This window comes from Phalaenopsis equestris, unplaced genomic scaffold, assembly GCF_001263595.1.
Source record: "Phalaenopsis equestris unplaced genomic scaffold, ASM126359v1 Scaffold000258, whole genome shotgun sequence".
Taxonomy (NCBI): domain Eukaryota; kingdom Viridiplantae; phylum Streptophyta; class Magnoliopsida; order Asparagales; family Orchidaceae; genus Phalaenopsis; species Phalaenopsis equestris.
The window spans coordinates 87840-110011 of NW_018164700.1; the positions used below are offsets into that span (position 1 = coordinate 87840).

Here is a 22172-nt window from a genome sequence, read left to right on the forward strand (position 1 = left end):
TATATACATATATATATATTGATGAGTAGTATTTTAAAAAATATAATTGACTACAACGCTACAATGATTTATAATCAAATAATTTAGAATAAAAATATCTTAAATTTTATTTATATAATGTTTTATTATAAATCATAAAAGTTAAATCTTGCCCCAACTCTTAACATCTTGCGGCTAAGTGATTAGGGTTGTCAAAATAATTTTTTGTTCGCGAACAGCTCTTGTTCGGCTCGTTAAGCAAACAAGCAGAACACAAACACACTTTTTGTGTTCAAAATAGAAACGAGGCGAACACGAACAGTGGTATTTTTTAACGACTCAAACACGAGTTGATCCTGGACTCGCTCATGTTCGACTTGTTTACACCCCTACTATCAGCCCCCTGTTGTTGCAGGGTGATCGATTGTCTTCATATCACAGAAGGACAGTTGTACGTGAGTCCTCCCTAGCGACCCTTTTTTGCGGATAATGGGCAGAGGACTCTTTTCGGACGAACATGTGTATAGTGCTGTATTGTTTAGCCGATATATGATTGTTGGTTAGCTCCAACATCTCAACTAGTGTCTTTGGTCGCTGCAACCGGAGAGTGTACAAGAATGATCCATCCTTCAGCCCTTAAGCTATGGTTGCATGAGCGACGATGGGCTCCAAATCCCACACCTTCAACATCTATTTTTGGAATCGGGTTATGAACGTGTTGAGGCTCTCGTTCTAGCCTTGCCTTATTTGCCACAAGGCTTGTGAGTTTTTCATCGGCTTTTGAGCGCTAGCAAACTGCGCTGTGAACATTCTCTTGAATTTGGAGAAGTAATTACTGTCGTCGACAATCTATTGAATTACTTGAGAGCAGAATCCCTCAGCGTGGTGTAGAACAGTTGACACTTCAACGCGTCTGTTATTTTCAATAAACAATTAGTTTACTCGAAAGAGGCAAGATAGTTGGTCGGATCAATTTGACCACCCTTGTAAGGTTTCGACGAGGGCACCTTGAACTTCTCGGGAGGCTCAACATCGAAAATTTGTCGAGAAAAGACATTCTTCAACTGGCAGGGCACCTCAGCTAGCCTGGAACACTGTTTGTCGACATGCGCCAACCAAACATTGTCCTGGTATTAGGAGTCAGTTTCCTTTTCAAGAATTAGAGGGGCTCTCCTGTCGTTATGCGCCGGTGCTTCCTGGGGGTTTGGCTCTCTAACCCTTTCAACCACGTCTCGTTTGACTTCCACCATTCGATCCATCATTTCATCCTTCAACTCCAAAATCTGTTGCTCAAACTCCCTTGTGCCTATATGTTTGTTGTATCTCTTTATTGAGTTTCTTCTTAATGTGTTGATCATCTTCTTGTTGCTAGCACGATCGATGCTCACCACATCTTTAACATGTTGAATCCAAGATTATCCTATGAATCACACCCAAGAAATATAGCGTAGGACATAAGGAAGAGAGAAAAAGAGAAAGTGGAGTGCACGAATTATCAGTCAAATGAGGAAATTGTGTAACCTTTTATTCATGAAATGATCCCCTATTAATAGACATGGGGGTACAAGAGTTGAAGTTATATTTATATCCCTATTTAAATAGAACCTACAAGTTATTCTAAGGATTATACTCATTTGGGACTAGGGCCTTACTGTTCTTCTGCTCGACCGTCTGGGTCAGCGAGGTGAAGCAATTACTGCTGCCAATCGACTAACTGGATAGGGACCATCGACCAATTGATCCTTCAGGTAGCGCCGATCGGTTGAATTTTTGAAGATAGTCGGCAGGACTGATTCAGTCAGTGCAAGCCTACTAGTCGGATGTATTGATTCGGACATCAACCCTAAATTCCCGTCATCGGCTAAGTAAAACTAGGCTATTAGTAGATGTGAGTCATCGTAATTCGATGGGTAGTTTAGTGTTTGGGCGAAAAGATCACATTGAGGATGGTCGAAGCTCGTGACTCTATGATATCCCGAGGGAACCCTCGGTTACCTCCGACATAAGTATGAGTCAATTGGGCATGTATTGTTGAATCGGTTCAGATGATCTCTAGCTAGCTTAAGCTGATCAGTCTTGTGGTCTGCTGGGTCGCTTTCCAGAGGACTTACATTTGTCACATCATTCTTTCTTAGGTCTTCGAATTATTTTGAGATTCGTGTTGAAACATTTTCCGTGTACAAATATATAATTTGCTTGCACTGATTTTTCTTTTAGTATTTTACACATGAAATTGATATTATTCTTTACATATAATTTTAGTGGAATTTTTGTGTGGACGGAGAAGAGTTTTTTTTTTTTTTCTTTTCACATCTTCTTAGTACCAGAAATATCTCTGGCAAAAATTGCTCAGCAACGTTTTTTTTAATGTAGTATTGTTTTTGGTCTTCTTGTCATTTTCCTTGTTCTTTCGTGTTTCCAATCGCGATGCTAATTTCTTATTATGCACGCTGTTATAGGATTGAGAGATGATTTAATGCAATGCAGAACCCTTGTTCTTATCGGAACGCAGTACTGTAGCCTTTCTACTCGTACTGATTTGTTATTTGTTTTTTTTATTCTTGCCATCTAATGGCGCTTCAATACCTAATAAGAGTTTCCGATCTAACCAAGTTAGCCTCGTTAATAATTTATCTGATGTCCCTATTCAATTATCTTCCTTTTGATCATAGGAGCTTGATTAGCAAAATATGGATCATGTGTAAATGAGTTCTGATACATTTGTTTAATTTAATTTTGTTAATCAATAATATGGTTGAAATACAGCAGAATATTGAGTGCAAAAACCGTGCACGATATGTTTTTCACTCTAAATTTAGGATAAAAATATGAATGCTCATATGGCATGTATGTTTTCTATATGCAACTTTAGATTAATGCAAACTTTGTTTATCTAAGCTACATACTTTAAACGTTAGAAAAATAAAATTTTATTTTAAAATTAGCATAGAATATTGCTAGCTTAATTTAACTCATACATTGCTAAAAAATTATTATTATTATCATTTTTTTTACTATTCTTAAAATCTATGACCTAAGTAATGAGCTTGGTCTGACCAAACTTTAACTTGGATTGAGTAAACCTAGCTTGAGTTTAGATTAAAATATTGGGAAATTCACATACATACCAGACAACTTTTATGTTCTTAAATATCTAACACGTCATGTTTGATATTTACACTTTCAATACTTTGTTGTCATAAAAATATGCATGAAAATGTGTATTTCATTAAAAAAAAAGATAATGATGGTTGTATTTTTAATGGGATGTTAAATATTTGAGTGGGATATGCATGTAAATATGAGAGTTTAGGTGCTAGATATATAATACATAAGAGTTGTGTGTTATGTATGTAAATTCCCCTAAAATATTTTGTGTATATATGCATAAATACATATATCCATTTGTATTTTCATTCGTTCTGGTTTTTATGCAACTATTTACATACATAGTTTGTATGTAATTATGCAAGGATGGATTCCCCTCCCTGGTCTAATATATGACAGCCATGACCCTCTTAAAAGCTTCCTAAATAAGTTTCTCAACCTATAGTGGCGATAAAAAAAACAAAAAATCTTTGCATGATGATCCAGTATTGCAAATGTGAAGTCCTGTAAGCTGATTGCCTAAGGAAGCATCACTCTTGTATTGATGGAAATTATTTGTAGAAACTTCTGTAGGTTTGTTTATTTTGTTTTTTGTCCTTTGTTAATTGATTCTTAACCCATTTGAAATCAGAACTCATCCTGATTTAGGGAACATTCTTATAATTAGTAAAGTATCTCCATTCTTTTTTACTTTTCACAGTTTAGCAAAAGCAAAAATTCATCTTTTTTTTCTTCATTTTTCGTAATAACTTTGAGAGGACTACTGCAATCTTAGCATCATGCTTCAAAGCACTTTAGCTTCTCTTTGCAATATAGGGTTAAGGTTCTGTGCATCAAGTCCTCCCTAGACCCCTACACTTCTAGGGAGGATCTTGCGGTTGGTATGCCTTTTCAATGGAGTAATGGTTAGATCACCTATTTATGACTTAGAAAGTCATGGGTAAATCACCAATGGTTATCTGCAAGACATTGGTAAAACCATATAATCAATTCCTATCTAGAACCCATAATGGAAGGAGCATCATCCATTTTGTATGTGAATTATAACAATACAAGAAATCAATTTATTCATCTTTTAAACGAGTTTAGGTTTCATTCATCTTGATATTTTGAATAGTTAGATACAAGTCCTTTTATAGAAATCATGTCAATTGGCTTTACTTCATGATTAATGATAATCAAGTGAACTTGGTGAAAGTCATTTATGTACTTTTAATGCAATGCTTATGTACTCATCTTGTAAACATTTTTGTGCTTGTTTGGGCTTGTCTTTTGTTCTTTGCATGCTCTAATAACATAATTTAAACCTTTCATTGGATATATATAGGGATGTTTATTATCCGTGGTAGTTCCAATCATGGACATTCTGGGTTTGAACTTGATTGAACCAAGGAAGAAGCTAATTGTTCAATTCCCCTTTTTTTTCTCAATTCTTTGCAATCTATATAACATGGTTTAATTTGCATTGCTTTGTTCTTTTATTTTGTTTAATCAATTTATTTATTATGTTATTTCTTGATTACAATAAATTAATGTAATAAATTTCTTTATTATGGTTTTTCTTGATTTCAACAAATTATTGTAATCAATTTATTAAGGTTAGGGTGAGCGGTTTTGATTAGCCATCTGTTTTTTTTTTATTGGATCACTCAAGATACACACAACGTCATAAATCAGAACGAATTGAAGTAAAACAATTGGATTACATAGATTTAGTAGTCAAAATTTGGTCAAATCTAAAAAATCCAACCAAATTGGACAGAAAAAGTTAAGGTTCGTTCATTTTCTTTAGCATAATTATCTTATCCCTTGCAACATGCAGTTTCCCTTCCTTTGACAAGCAACTTATAATAGCTCAATTTTGCTTAGTTTCATATGTTTCTAACTCGAGTGTTCAGTGAAGATTTTGAATTTCAGAAATATGTTTACGGAGGAAAGGAAGAGGAAGTAGAGAGGAATAGAGCTACAGATAACATAAGGTAATTGTGGATATTATGAGTAAGATTACTATTGCTCCCAAATAATGAATTGCATCACTCTATTAGTGATAGAGTGGCGGGCATATCAATTCACAACTAGGAAATTGAAATTCCTTTAAATTAGGAATCCTGCGAAATAAAAAACCAGAATATTAGGAAATATCAAATAAAAGAAACAAAAAAATATAAAAAGATATTTTTAGTAAAGGAAATAAAATCCTTACTAATAAAGCACACAAGTTGGTTAATTCCAACAAATCCCCGCAAGCTGGTTTGTACATGTTATACGAACTTATCTTGGAATACAATTTATCATGGCTAAACCTCAGGACTACTTTGAGAATATCAATAATCTGAAGTTTTGTTGGAATATAACTTAGTCGAGCAATTTGTTGTTAATCTTTTCTGATGTGAAGTGCCGGTCAATCTCAATGTGTTTTGTTCTGTCATGGTGCATAGGATTTTTGGCTATACTAATAGCTTCTTGACTATCACTGCACATCTTAATTTTATCATTTGCCCCAACTTAAGTTCCCTTAATATCCTTTGGAGTCTCATTCATTCATGTATTCACAGTGTAGGAGCACAATATTCAAGTTATGCACTACTTTGTGAGACAACAACTTATTTTTTGCATCTCCATGTGATGAGATTTGCCCAGGCTTATGAATAATACCCATTGGTTGATTTTCTATTAGTTACCTCTTCTGCTAACTAGCATTTGTGTGTATCTCAATATCACGATTTTCAACTCCTTTGAAGAGCAAATCATACATAGTAGTCATCTTCAAGTATCTCAAAAGTCTATTTATTGCTTCCAAATGTTCTTTAATTGGATTATGTACTAACTTACTACACTAACCAAATATACAATTATCAAGTTTTGTGTGTGATAGATATATCAGCTTTCCCACAAATCTTTGATAACTTTCTTTGTCAACTAGACTACTTGTTTCTCTTATGTTCTATTGTTTATTGGAATTCATGGTTGTGTCAGCAGGTTTACACCTAAGCAAACTACTATTAATTTAATATATTCAAGATGTACTTTCTTTGGAATATGACAATTCCCTTCTTAAATCGGGTCACCTCTATTTCCAAAAAGTATTTGAGTGCCCCGAGTTTCTTCATCTCAAATTCTATTGCAAGCATCATTTTTGCTATGATAATTTCCCCGACTCACCTGCCAAAAAATATCATTTACATATATTGTGAGAATAACAATTTTGCTGCTATGATTGAATTTAACAAGCAATGTATGTCCATTTGTTATCATAGTTTTAACAAACCTGTCAAATCAAGTACTGGGAGATTGCTTCAAGGCATATGCGAACTTCTTTAACTTGCAAAGCAACTTGTTGGCCGACCTATTTTTCAAGCTTGGAGGTATAATCATATAAGATTCTTCATCAAAGGTCTCCATTCAAGAAGACATTTTTGACATCAAATTGATATAAAGACAAATCTTTATTTACCATAAGAGAGAGTAGAACTCAAACATTATTAAGCTTGACAATAGATGCAAATGTTTCGTAGTAGTCAATCCCATATGATTGTGTGAAGCCCTTTGGTACTAGTTTGGTTTTGAACATCTCCACAACTCAAAATTCTTTGTATTTGACTGTAAACATCCATTTGCAGCTTACAAGATTTTTTTCATGAGGTAATTTTGTAAGTGTCCATGTGTTGTTATTTTTTAAATCCCGAATTACTTCCTCAATTGCTTGTTTTCATGTTGGAACCTTTAGAGCTTCTTGGATAGAGTTATGAACATGCAAACTATCTAATTTTTTCATAAAAGTCCTGTAAGATTGTAACAATTTTTCTTAAGCTACATATCTTTCAATCGGATGATCAGTGCACCTGTGATATGAGATAAGGAATTCATATCTTTATGTTTATCAAATGCAGGAGGACTTGGTTCCGATTATTGACAATTCCTCATTTGCATGATATCCTCTACATGCTCGGTGATTCTTTTGCTTTTGATATAGACATGAAGTTCTTGATCACTGGTGTTAAGTTGAGATAGAATAGAGATAACTGGGACAATTTCAGTGACAGAGTTTGGCTCTTCAAGTGGAGCTAGTTGAGTGATAGGATTTGATTCAGTTTGAGTACCTTAGAGAAGACCCCAAATTTGATATTCCCTTGGGTTCTTTTGAATTTTAGTTTTGAAAAAAATAAGACTGGTTCTTAAAGAATGTGACATCCATAGAGTTGTATATTTTTATAGTGATTGAAGAGTATTATTTATATCATTTTTTATTGGAAGAGTAACCAAGGAAGATACATCCGAGAGACTTGGGATCAAGTTTGGTATAATGTTATTGGTGGATATGAACAAACACAAAATAATCAAAAACTTTCAATGTTAAGTTGGAAGAAAATGAGCGGATATATGGATAGGATTTCATGGGAACATTATGAAAAATCCGAAAAGTTAGGAGTCGACCAGGCATTCTATTGATGAGATGTGTGGTTGTGAGTATGAATTCCCCCCAAAAGTATTTAGACTTGTGATTAAAGATCATAATAACAGTGTTCACCTCAAGTAAATATCTATTCCTCCTCTTAGTAATCCCATTTTATTGAAGAGTATCAATGCTAGAACTTACATGGATGATATCATGCTTGAAAAGATAAGGACCAACAATGGAATTAAAATATTCCTTAGCATCATCCATTTTAAGAACTTGAATTTTGTTTTAGAATTGAGTAAGGATCATGAAATAAAAGAACTAAAATGCGGCGGCAGTTTGTTTTTTTCTTCTCAAGGAATATCCAAATAGTTTGTGTATAGTCATCTATGAATGATAGAAACCATCATGCCCCATTATATTTTTTTATTTAGGAGGGTCTTGAGACATCACTGTGAATTACAGCAAAAGGATGTGAAATTTGTATTACAGTTTAGAGTATACATGCCTGACATGTTTTACAAGTTAACATATTTTAAGTTGATAAAAATTAGACTTTTTTATTAATAAGCAAATGTATAAATATTTTTTAATGTATTTAAAATTTGGATGACCAAGACGAAAATGTCTTAATATGACTTTACTTTCAACTTAAACAAACTTAGAATTGAAACAAAATTAACTTAATTTGAACTAAAATAAAAAAAATATAACTTAATATATGAAATTATTTACCAATGAGTTTATTTTCTTTGAGCAAATATTGACCACCATGCATCTCAATACTACCAATCAGCTTCTTTGAAACACTACCTAATAATTACAAAAGTTAGAATAAATTTAGGCACATTTAAGTCATGAGTAAATTTGCTAATTGAGAGTAGATTGCAATCTAGTTTTATGACATAAAAAACAAAGTATATATGATGGTTTTTATCAATTCGACTGATTTAGTTCATGCTATTGGTGAAAATGAACCGTCAGTTGTTCGAACTACAAACTGAAGCTCTGGTGTCAAGTATTCAAGATTTTAGTTTGTTTCTTTGGACAATAAGTGCATGGGGTAAGATATCTTGATGTGCTAATAGACATATAGGTTGCTCGACAAAGGATTGTGGTACTTGTCCTAAATTAGAACCATGTCCCAATGTTTTCTGCAGTGTTTTAATTTGCCCCCTGGTGAATGGAATGAATTATGCATTATTGTTGGCTGTGAAATATTCGCACGGTTCTCCCTATTATGTCTTCCATTGTATGATTTTCAATCTATTGGTTTTCCATGCAGTTTCCAACATATTTCCTTCACATGATCAAGTTTATTACAATGGTCGCGCCATGACAATTTTTTCCTAGGCTTATTATTGTGAGAGTTTTGAATATATTAGCTGACACTTCAACAGATGATGTGGTGTGATTATTTGTCATCATTAACTTCTTTCTACTCTTATCCCTTAAAACTTCTGCAAGTGCCTCTCAGATGATTTGGAGTGGTTTAATTTTTTTCTCTCCCCCTTGACTTCATCTTGGTCTTTATTGAGCCAAAAGAGGAATTTGATGGTCATCTTTTGTTCGATAATCTTCCGATATAATTCAAAGTTAACAAAGCATTTCCAAGAATAAATCTTGTATATGTCCATTTGTAGCCAACAACATGTGAGAGTGTTGAAATATCGAGTTATAATCAACTCTTCTTGTCGTAGATCATGTAGTCTGATATCAATCTCAAATAACTCTGAGGATTATTCAGTACTAGAGAAGATTTCAAGTGCAACCTCTCATATTTCTCCAATCTTCGTGATGATGAAATTTATTAGCCATGACATAATCAAGTGGTCATCACTTTTTCAGGCCAGATATTTGGAATCTGTCATTTCAGAGGCAAAATTTTTCTTCTATGAGATAGGGGTGGGCCCAGGTAGGATCTAGGGGGCAATTGTAGATTTGTAGATGATTTTAAGATTTTTTTTTTTTTTATACACTTCCAGAAATTCTCAAAGGCCAGGCCCAAGTCCGGGTCTTCAATGGGTTTAGGAATAGTTTTTAACTGTTGAATTCAGATTTATCTGTGAATCACACATGAAAGGAATAGAGCATAAGAAATGAGAAAGAAAATGATAGATAGAATAATGCACAATAAAATGAACATTAATATGGATAATTGTGGTCTTCTCGTGCCTTTTTGACCTGTTTTGTTCATAAATGTTTCCTATTTATAAGAGAGAGGGTACAATATCTTAATTTATATGTTTGCTCTTGCTTTGATGAGGGCGTTACACGAGTATTTCTGATATTTTACATATATGAGGTTGTTGTCTGGTTGCTTTCAAGCTTAGCTGGCTAGCTTTGGCCTAGCTTTGGGTCAGCTCGGTCGGATGAACTGTATCAGTCATCTAGAACTGGTCGATCGTCCAAGCTGCTGGTTGCCCAAGCTGCGGGACGTCTAGGCTGCTATTTGAGAAATTCAATCTAACATTTTTTATTTATAAATCAATAAACAGTATACGTGGCTGCATTATAACCTCACCGCCTATTTCATTTCCCCAAGCACGAAGATGAGAAGATTTATTGATTAAAATACAGTTGTGAGAGGATTTGTGAAGTTGAAAATAAATCCGAACTAATGATAGGCTTACAAATTTCACTTTTTCATCACATAGTTCTTAAGTTCATAAACCAAATTAGCCTTCATGGCATTCCGACAGCCCTGATTGAACTGTGGAATCTCATCATTCAGGGCATTCCAAGAGAGTTCTGGTTTTATTTCTCTTGATTCTAGCATTTTACTCTGCACCATTTGGGCTATAATTTTTTAATGGGCATTCACATAAGTAAGCCCAATTCTTTTATATTTACATATCTAACACCTAAACTTTGCTTTTTTACATTTATATCACCCCAATTGTTCACATCACATAAAAAATATCACTAATATGTAAGGTGACAGATATGTAAAATTTGAAGTGCAGGTGTTAGATATCTAAATGCATAAGAATTGAGTGGTTTGCATGTAGATCTTCCTTTTGTTTAATGATTTGTCTTACCCCTTTTTTTTTTGTCCTTTTTAACTTACAGTGAATCCGATGAAGAGTATGAAGATTATTGCATTTGTATTATTTTGTAGATTCTTCCTCGTTTTCCATAGTTTCATCACGAGCAACGTGCTCTTATTACAGATTTGGATCAGACAGCAAGAGTTGGATCAATGGCCTTCACGTCTGTTGTTACCTGCAGGACAAAAAGGTAAAAAATCCTTCCATAACAACATCAACTGCCTTCTGTTTACGTTTGTTCTTCGAAATTAGAATTCTAACAACTGCTTAGAAGTGGCCGTTTAGATTACTGTGTTGTATTAACTATAAGAGAATGGCACCTTTCATTCTTTAGGGTAACTACTAAAGAAATTTTTGTTTAAATTTTGAATGTAAGGTTGTATGTAAATTTTGAAGTTTAGGCGTTGGATGTGTAAATATAAAGGAGTTGAATGGCTTGTATGTAAATCTAAATAGTTGATATTCTATCAGAATCTTAATCCTTGCAATCAAGCATACATGCAAGTACCATGAAATCACGAACAATTCTTTCTATACTATATAATTTTTGTATTTATATATATCTAATACTTCAACCTTCATATTTATTTTATAACAGCTAAACTTTATGCGTCTCACAAAAAAATATTATTATTAGTAACATTTTTTAGGTGAGAGATGTCTTTTCATGTATATGATGTGATATTATTTTGAGTTGTGACTCTAAAATACTGTGTGTCTGAAAAACTCTATATATATATATATATATATATATATATATATATCTTAGAAGCCAAATATTGGAGATAAATATACACAAAAAACTATGTTATGGATGTAAATCCCCTTTCTATAGATAGCCAGTAATAATTTCTAACACTATCTAGTATAGAAAAATTATTGCATCCAAAGCTTTGATGCAGTTTTGCATTTGAATTTCAATCAGGGTCTGTCCTGTGTACAAGCAGACCCGTCTTAATAAAATTTAATTGAATACATGGGTTAGTTTGGCTGTACACATGACATGCTTTGATTGGAGAGCTGATGCAAATTTATATCTGCAATAATTTTTCATCTAGTTTTCATCTAGTATGAGCTTTTGCTTGCAGGCTGTCAGTAGAAGTATGTATTAATTGATTTGTATTGAAATATCCAACTAAACTTAACATATTTGGTTGATTTAATTTAAATGAAATTATGTTTTGGCTGTCAACTTTGTATAAAAAAGTATTTGGATTTAAGTTAATTATGTTAATTATTAGTTTATTTTGGCATTGGCAAAAAAAAAAAAATGGTTTGATTTGATTGGTCATTAAGCCTATGAGCCAATTTAACTAAATGCATGGGTTTAGTTTTTGAAATTGCTCCTTTTTCAGGTGCCTATTTGTAAAGAGCCCAATCAATACTATTTATTTCTAACTCACCAATCATATTTTTAAGCCATATTCGCAATGTCGCTTTCTCAGGGTGCTAATAGGACTAGAAGGAATATGATTAAGAAAATATAAAAGTATAACATTTGATTTTTTTTATTGCAAAAATATTTAAAGATTTAAACATAATTAATTAATTCATTGCACTTATTGAAGGAGATGGGAAGGTTTTAGAGTCACTTCGCGTATGATATGCAGACATAATTCAAAAGAGGTTTATAGGCTAAAATAATTCAGTAGGATCATTCAATGGGATTCTACTATGAATCAATCATTAAGTTATTAATTAAATTATAATTGAAGGCAAACCAATATTTCAGAAATTTTCTAATATTTTTCCACTTAGAAAATATTAATTTCAACATAAGAACACAATATTAAAGTAAAATGATAAAAAGATGTGCAAAAAAGATAAAACCATGATCATACCATTTATTAAAATTACAATCCATAATTACAAATATAAATAAAGTAAAAAAATTGTGATGCAAAAAATTAACCCGACAGACCGACTAAACCCGAACTGGACTCGAAATATTCAGTTTGAATTTACCCGAATAATTCTCGAGTTGGGTTTGAATTAAATATCTTAATCTATTTAATCTTTCAAGTTGGGTTCGGTTGACCTTCTAACCCGAAAAAGGACTTAAAATCAACCCATCAATCCTGAATGGGCCCAAAATTAACTCAAAATTGACTTGATTTCAACCCGAATAACTATTATTCCTTATATTAAATGAGTTATATAGGTCATGTTCGAGTTAGTAGGTTGAAGGCATGTTGTGTTCTGGTTGGCATTTTTGGCCCATCTAATATTTGGATATGCCAAAACTATTTGGGTCAGGCCACTTTCAGGTCGGATCCAAGCCCAATAAACAATTTCAAGAGATGCATATGGTTCAAACCCGAAGACATTTATCATAACATGTGCTCACTCAAAATGACACCAAATATTAAAAATTCAGAAGATAGAATATGAAACTTGCAATATAAAATTTAACTGGTCAACATTGATTACTCAAATATGTTCATAGAAAAACAAATATCAAATATACAAATAAACTCATATGACAACCTTGTCTATTATTACAATGATTATTCAAAATTAGAGTTGCAAAAAAAGACTAGTCGACCACGAAAAACTCATGTTTAACTTAATAATTTTATTTTATTTCCAATTTATTAATTGATTAGTAAGTAAATAGAATGGTCTCATTGTTCAGCTCATTAACTAATTATTTTCATCTGTTGAAATAAGCTTATGGCCACGACATATTCGAATGAGCCGAACATAAAAACCATACTCATCAACAATTTCAAACAAGAGCAAAACACATAAAAATCTGAATGAGCCAAACATAAACGCAAAATAAACTTACTCAACCTCAACTCATCTGCACCCCTATTCAATAAATCTTTTGAAAACAGCTACAAAACATTAGGAAGAGATTAGTAGCTTCTCTTATCATTAGAAAAGATAATGCCGTTTTATTGTTAGTATAGGGTTTCAGCAGGTTGAAAATGAAACCAACAATTCACAATTCACAAGAGTACCAAGTTTTAGAAACGAATTGTTTAGGCTCATCAAGTGACCCCAAAACACTACTAGCAAGCAAAACATTATTAACATAAATAATCAAGAATAAAAGCATGAGCGCACTGATTTTATTTTAATCAAATCTAAAAAAAATAACTTTCACATCAAATTTCAGTTATCAATTGATGTCACCCGAAAATTCACATGATTAGACACAAATTTCGATACACCTTAGATGAGAAGTTTTAGTCACAATCAACATTATTGGGGCTCTAGTTTTAATAAATTTATAGTCAAATGGAACGTCTTAATAATACAAAACTAGCGACACTAAAAGTGATTTGATCTAAATCCAAATAAACCCAAATCAAACATTAAAAGCATAATTGAAACCTGCAAAACATTATTTGAAAGGCCAAACAATATTGTAATAGTCAAATCGAGCAACTTAATGGAGAATCAAATGAGCTCAAGATCATTCAATTTAGAAGTTACAACAACAACTACTAGAAGAAGCCTTTGACCTACTAAGTGGGGTCGGACAATTTAGAAGTTAATACATTTAAATGCTAAAAAAATGATATATGCTCAAATAAATCAACGTAAAAGCTTGGATGCAGTGATGTGAGATTTCACCAATTTACTGAAATATCACTTTCAAAAATTATAAAGAGATCATGCATCTCTACACATAGGGAGAAGAGTGAGTTGAGAGCTAAATCTAAACTCCCAAAAAAAACTTGAAGCCAACGACCATCAGTGGTTGTTGAGTACCACCAACATTTATTGTAGCCCAACTGTTGTCATACAACTCTTATTGTCTGATTATTATCCTAACATTGTAGTTGTCTAACCATCAACACTTAATGAGCATTATCATATAAAAATCTCCATTGTAATAATAGATGGGTAAACAAGTATTATAATCTCATATTCTCTAGTTGTAGAGAAGAGTGAAATTTTATAACTTCAATTATTTAGTGCAATAATTTGGCTGGATTAGGCTTCACAATGTTTCATCTTCTTGAGTTTCTTCACGTAAAAGAACTGATCATCCCTTGTCTTCTTTATTTGCGTATCTGTGTGTTGGATATTTCTAATGAGCTAACATTTAATTTTACTCTATCATTGAGAATTTCTAGCAGGAAACACCTTTAATATAAGAAGTTTGCATCAAATTACAAATAGACTATAAATCATTGCATGTTTACCAATTTCAATAAACCCTTCAATTCATTGCATATATACTTATTTAAATGGACTTTCATGTGGGAAAAAAACAATGTCTTTGCATTCAACTGTAGTAACTCTATATAAGTGCCATCATAACTCTTAAGGAATCATTTGAAGATATAGGAGAAAATGTTTTGATTGAAACTATAACTTTCCTTTCAGTAAATATTTTTGCTGTTAAATTTTCTTTGAAAATTTCAATATTTCACTTGGAGCTTTTTTTTTAATTTTTTTATTTTTGCCTTAAATATTCATTTATATCCAACAGCCATGTGACTTTGTAGAAGCTCAAAATTGCCCCACTCATTATTATAAGACATAATATTTCATCCTGCAAGGAACTAATCCACACATTTGAGACTGAACTAAAAATAGCTTCAGAATATGTCGCATGGTTAACAACTTCTCTTGAATTAATATCATTGTCATTCAAACTATCAAGATAATCATCCACTTTATCATACAAACTTTAGTAAGCGGTAAAGCCCAGAGAAATATGACAACAAGGTATTCGTTTCTTATCTTAACATATAGATTGTGAATTTTGGCTTCACATTTAATTTTGTTGTGATAAAACAGATTAAATAAAAAGTGTATGCAACAATGTTTTTAAAAGTGCACTTCATGAGCTAAATGAACTAAAACACATGAAGCCCGAGTTGCTTTGCTTTCCTGAGATGTGCTTCAAAGTGTAAAAGTTAATTTGTAGGTTTTTTTTTGCAATTTTTATTTTTTTAATTATTGCACCAAATTATTAGAAATTATTTGAATTTTAATTTGCATGTTTACCCTCAACTTTTGCCTTCAAGTTATACACAATATCATATTTTTTTATATTTTATATCAACTTTTAAGTCATACTTTAAATTTTATAATTATTAATAAATGTACTTATACATTAGTAGTTTTGTATAACCTATTAGCGTTTTGGCTAAAAAAATGCTGCTTCGCTCTGCAGTTTGCGCTTTGAAGGAAAAATAAATTCTTGCAAATCACATTGTGCTTTGTGGTTTGATAACACTGGTATGCAATGGATATATTACTTCTAAAAACGTAAGTAGGCCTAATAAAATTGTACATTGACCAAATTATATTTTGAAACATGATGGTGGAGGCAATAAAGGATTCAAGACTATCAAGCATCCATGTGAGAACAACATAATTAAACTTTTTCCATTTTAGAAAACTTGGCAATATCATCATAAGGAGGAGATATATCAAAATGTTATAAGTTTGTCATAAGACCTAGCAAGGAACCGAAAATCTTTCGACTTTAGATAAATATTTACTATAATCAAATTTGATGATAGATTAAATAAATTCAAGAAAAGGAAATGAAGAGGTGCACAACGAATTCAAGTGAGAATAAGATCATAAAGGGTGAGGAAGACCGTGAATGATATATACGATGTGAAAGTTGAATTCAAATGAAAATAATATCATAAAGGATGTTCTGTGTTGTAGCTGAAGTAAGCACCTATGAAAAAGACAAGGTAGATGATTATGCAAATGGGGGATGATGGAGGATAGTGTATTTTCTCTTCTTGAGTTAGGGTAAAGGCCAAGAAGAGATGTTGCATATGAGCTCAAAACAATAGGAGATAAGCGGCGAAGCTTCAAATAAACTAGTGTGGCATGAGTGCAGGTGAGTATGAGCGACACAAGCAAGGCAACGAGTGGGGCAAGATGAGAAGCGGGCGGGTAAGGAATGATCAGAATAAGAGGACTACAGATGGGATGACAACTAGATTATGGATTACCTTAGCTCTGATAAGACGTTAAATTTGAAAATTTTTGGTATATTTATCAAATATGTTAGGGCTTTCAAATAGACATGCACGAGAGTAAAAAAACAAATAAAAGTTAATAGAATCGCTAATAAAGAAAAGGGTCATTTACACATTTATACCACATAATTCTTATGTATTTACATATCTAACACCAAACCTTCATATATACATGCACATCACTCAAACCTTTAATATCAGATCAAAAATATCATCATTACTTAGATTTTGAAAGTGAAAATATAGTCATGCATATGTTTATGACACCAAACTATTATAAATGTAGGAAAGTTTCAATGTTAAATATGCAAATACATAAGAATGTGTGGAATGCATGTAAATTTCTCCAATAAATATACATTTGCCAATATAATAATCATATCTCCAACAAAATTATATCCCTCATACAACAACAATTGAATCCACATATCACATAGCTACTTCCAATATCAAAATAAAAACATGAAAAAACAAAAGCATGATCAAAATTTGGATGGAGTAATAATATGAAAACACCCAATAAAAAACTACCACCAACTCACACAAACCTTTCAACCAAACAATTTATTTAAAAAAAATCCAATAAAACCATTACCTCCAAACTATTCTGAATTGCTGCTTATAACCCTTGCTCCCACCCTGTCAAGCCTTGCCACCACAGCAGTAGCCTTCAAATTCCCTCCCAACAAAAAGGCCTCCACCATCTTTTCTCCAATCTCCTTTCCCTTACTCTCATCATCCACCACCGCCACCGCTGTTGGCCCCGACCCACTTATCGTGCAACCAAAAGCACCACCTTTCACCGCCGCCTTCTTTACATCCACCATTCCAGGAATCAAAGGCGCCCTCTTGGGCTCCACGATTCCATCACACGACAACGCCGACCCCAAAACACTCACATTTCCTTGAAGAATTGCAGCAACCAGCGCCGCCGCCTGGCTTGAGTTTGCCACATGGTCCTCCCTCTTCACCAACTCCGGCAACGCCGCCCTCATCTTCTTCGTCGGAGCCTCGAATTCCGGACTCACTAACACAAACAAAATCTCCCGATCTATGGGGAACTCAAGTCGCATCAATTGAAGCGGGCTGTAGTTTCTGATGAGAACGAATCCTCCCATGAGGGAGGGAGCGATGTTATCAGCGTGGTAGCCGCTGACCTTCTTCTCGGATTCGAGGCCGGCTAAAACAAGGTCGGATTGTGATAGGACTCCGCCGAAAAGCGCGTTGACGGCGACGGCGGCTGCGCGGCGCTGGAGCCGAGTCCGCTGCCGAGGGGAAGGCCTTTGTGGAGGTGGAGAGAGAGGCCGACTGAACGGACGCCTAGCATGCGCATGGCTGCCGCGGCGGCGATTCCGGCGCAGTTGAAGTTAGGGTTTCGGGTGAGCTTGGAGAGAGCTGAAGGGTGGTCGCCGGAGATGGAGGAGATGGTGATGGTGCCGGGAGGGGTGGAGGGGTCGATGGAGACGGTAACTGTGTCGCCGAGGGAATCGACGGCGCAGCCGAGGAAATCGAAACCAGGGCCGAGGTTGGCGACTGTAGCAGGGGCGAATGATTTGACGGAGTGAAAGATGGGGGAGGGTTCGGCGGGATGGAATTTGTCCGGGGTTAGGGTTTTGGTGGGATGGGAGAAGCATCGGATGGTGGGGGAACGGATAAAGGAAGGACTTTGGTGGCGGTAATGGGCGGGGGAGTTGGGGGTGAAGGGGTTCGCCGCCATGGCGGCCATGGCATCTGAAACTGCCGGAGGGGAAGAGAAAACCTATATTGACGTTATATGGGGGCATTGGGTGAAAGGCAAAATATGATGTGCTTGAAAGACTTGAATGCGTATGGTTGGAAATAAAACAAAAAATCTAATTTGTTGGATTCGAGCGCGGCTCCTTCTGCCCCAAAAGCATTGTTTGATGTCGGATTAAAATGCGAATTTGTACCAAAAAAACATTTTCTTTTCATGAAGAATATCAAGTTAAGAAATTTGATATTTATTTACACGATATTATAATTTTTAAATCATAAAGATATTATTATTATTTACTATAAAATTTATGAAAATAAAATGGAAAATTTTAAATTATAAATTTTGCAAGAAAATTTCACACATGAAAAGATTATATGTGACTTTAAAATTTTTACATGAAATACGTGTCAGAAAATATGCGATAGAGGAGCAATGAATTATCATGTTGTTATTGTACGAAAATTCAACACACACTCTAATAATTTTGAAGAACCAAGTAGGAGGAGATGCCTTGACTTTAGACATAGAAAAACCCGGGAAAAGGAAAAAAACCATGGGGCCGATTGAACTAATTCACTATAAATAGTGAGTGCATGGGTCCACTCTTCTCTTTAATTATAGAAAATGAAGTTATAAAGTTGATCGTTGTAAATGTATAACAGTGGTTCATCCATAATAGCTACAGTCTGGCTATAATAAATGATGTTCCCGATGATAGCAGGTTGCAAGGGCTATAACTGATTGTTATGGAGGCAGTAGTATGTCATGAATGTAGTGGATGATGATTGTATAGGCCGTAGTTGAAAGCCATTGTTGTAGTTGGTTGTATGGACCACTGGTAATTGCTTCAGGAGCGTCTGTTGTCTATAAGAAGTTGTACTAGAAAGTTGCAGGAGTTGTGAATCACGCAGACCATATTTGGTCCCATAGAATGTAGTGATGAGCTATGACGACGTTCATAAGCCACAAGAACCAGTCGGGAGATGCACGAGTTTTGAAATTTGAAGGCCGTAGTGATGACGTTTGTAGGCCACATGGTTTAGCAGTTGTACGAGTTATAGACCACACAGGCTGTAGTTGGTCACGCAGGTCATAATGATGAGTTGAGATGATGTCATAGAGGTCGAAGTCAAGAGTTGCATGAGTCATGAACCATGTAGGTCGTAGTTAGTCACATAGGTTGCAGTGGTGAGGTGTGGTAACATCTGTAGGCTGTAGAGGTTGGAGTGGAGAGTTGCATGATTTGTGGGCCAAGTTGGTCGTAGTTAGTCACATAGCCGATAGTTGTGAGTTGTGATGACGTCCGTAGGTCGTAAAGGCAAGAGTTGGGAGTTACAAGAGTTGTGGACCAAATTGGTCTTATTTAGTCACGTAGAATGTAGTGAGGGAGTTGTAATGACCTATGAAGACCGTAGAGGCTAGACTCGAAAGTTACACCAGTTGCGGACCACGTAAGCCATAGTGATGACGCGTGTAGGTCGTAGGAGCCAAAGTCGAGAGCTGCAAGGAGGGAGTTTTAGGAGTTTAGAGAAATTCACCGTCATCGGAGTTCATTGTTACACCGTCATCGGGAGGCATTGTTGTACCATATGTAGGGTGGATTATTACACCATCACTGGGGTGCATCGTTGTACCTTATTCAGAATGTGTCATTGCACCCTATTTGGGGAGGCGTCGTCGCACTGTGTGTGGGATGCGTTGTGGAAGACATCGTTGCACCATATGTGGGGTGTGTTGTTATACCGTCATCGGGGCGTCTCATTATATCATATTTAGGTTGTGTTGTTACACTGTCATTTGGGTGTGTTATCGCACCTTATTCGAGGTACATTGTTACACCGTCTTCTAAAGGCATCGTCGCGTTGTGTCTAGAGTGTGTTGTTACACCGTTATTGGGGTGTGTCATTTATCGCATTTGGGGTGCATTATTACGACATTGGGGTGCGTCGTTGCACCGTATTCGGGGTGCATTGTTACACAATCTTCGAGAGACTTTGTTGCACTGTATATAGGGTGTATTGTTACATCTCATCGAGGTGTGTAGTTGCACTATATTCGGGATGTGTTGTTGAATATTGTACTAGACGACGTATTAATCCACCACGTGCTTCATTTTTTTGCCTCATGCGTAGGAATTACGCAGTGCTAGTTGTAGCTCCACAAAGGACTTTGTTGTATGGAGAAGATGGCGGCCGATGATCGACGATAGTGGCCTTCAAGCGGTGTTCAATGGTGGTCAACAACTGTAGGAACTTGAAGAGTTCATCGGATCTGTGGTGCAGAAGTGATGTTAAATTTCAGCTCCTTCTCTAGGCTGGGGGGGGTAAGGTTCTATTTATAGAGCTCATATTGCAAATAAGAAATTTGGGCCACTCTGATTTGATGGCATAGAGAGGTTCCTACGAACAGAGTGTTCTGTAAACATTTAAGTGATTTAATGATGTGAAAATTGAGTAATTTTAGGCTCGACGGATTTGTCTTATTGAGACGCTCAATTTGATCATAAATATATTAGAGCTGACATTATGCATTGACAGCTTCCAAAAAGTTTTAACAGCTTGATCTGAGCTTGATTTGACTCAGATTTGACTAATTTTGGTATCATTGAATCTATATCGTCGAGCAGGTCAGTTTCACTGTATGTCTATTGAAATCATAGTTATGGATGATTTCTAATTGCAGTTTGAATGTTTCTTACTCAAAAAATTACTTAAAGATTCGTGTCATGCCTCAAGATTTATACCAGATGATGGACATTTGTTGAAGGCATGTCAACATCGAACACTCAAAAAAGACAAAAGAGCCTCTCTCGAGCAAAATAATTCATTATGTTGGTTGAAATTTAGAAAATGTGCTTATCTCTTTAATTAGAAAAGATAGGATTATTAGGGATGTACTCTAAATTAACTTTAATTTAATTGAGTAACAATGGTAAAACCATGACATTCACGAAATAATAGTGAGGCAACAATCGTAAGTCTATGGTAATAAGACAACTTAATTTGAATGGCAATAATCAAGCTACAATGGTTATTGATGATGGTAATGTGGCGGTGGTTAGTGACATTTGGATGACGAATATCAAGCAATGATGGTTGAATAACAGACAAATAAAAGTGGTTAAACGACGACAATTGTTGGCAGTGATTGTCAATTTTGGATGGTTTATAACATTATAGAGTATCTGATTTTCAAGCTTTTTTCTAAACTCAATATCAAATCACCTTCACATTAAAGTTGAGGTCTGCTTAGTAGTTTAGAAGTATCATTTTGTCTTAGCTAAATTTTCACAGCATTCCATCAAATGACCCATATAGATTTATTCATCAACCAGACACCTTAATGACCACAAAATTGAGTAATCAAAATGCTCGATTTAATTATAAACATGTTAAATTTGAAAATTATTTAATTTTTTTAATTACTATTTCAAAATTATTAGCATTTTTTATATGTTTAATTTCGAGTTATCTTGACTCAAATTATACCTTTACTGGTATCACTGAGTTTATCTTATCGAAATATTCAATTCAACTATCAGTTCGCTAAAATTGAAGATAAAATAGTCCTGATCTTGTTCTAAAAATTTTTCAATTAAAAATACATCAAAACTCGTGGTCGGTTAGATAAATTTTCTTATGACATTAATGACGAATATTATTTTTGTCAAAAATATAACTTTTCATATATATATATATATATATTTTAATGTGACCAAGACTCTTATATTTTATATAAACAAATATTAAATTATAGATATTAACTATATAAATTTAGAAAGTATCATCCATTTTCCCTTGAGAAAAAATTATTGTCTCATTTACATACATTCCACACAATTCTTTCATGTCACCCAAACTATGATTTTAAAATTTATAACACAAATCATGCATGTCACACAAAAAATATCACCATTACTAACTTCAAAA

General features: G+C 34.3%; 2 protein-coding genes across 5 annotated transcripts in view; one reads left to right on the plus strand and one right to left on the minus strand.

Moving 5' to 3' along the window:
• Positions 1-10990, plus strand: part of LOC110024486 — a 21493-nt gene extending 10503 nt beyond the window's left edge. Inside the window, exons 2-3 of one of the 4 annotated variants that reach the window (XR_002294007.1) lie at positions 10559-10573; positions 10660-10717. Coding sequence is in view for 3 of the 4 variants with exons in the window: in XM_020724475.1 (XP_020580134.1) it covers positions 10608-10788 (181 nt within the window). In the remaining variant the exon portion in view is untranslated. Of the gene's footprint in view, positions 1-10558; positions 10574-10607 lie in introns of all 4 variants that reach the window. The other 3 variants (XM_020724476.1, XM_020724477.1, XM_020724475.1) reach the window with 3 other exon arrangements.
• A 3555-nt stretch (positions 10991-14545) lies between these two features.
• Positions 14546-18312, minus strand: LOC110024498 (homoserine kinase-like). Its single transcript, XM_020724503.1, is given in 3 exon segments — positions 14546-14564; positions 17101-17751; positions 17754-18312. Coding segments are annotated over 2 exon segments (1122 nt in total). The 5' UTR covers positions 18232-18312; the 3' UTR covers positions 14546-14564; positions 17101-17107.
• Positions 18313-22172: the final 3860 nt, after the last annotated feature.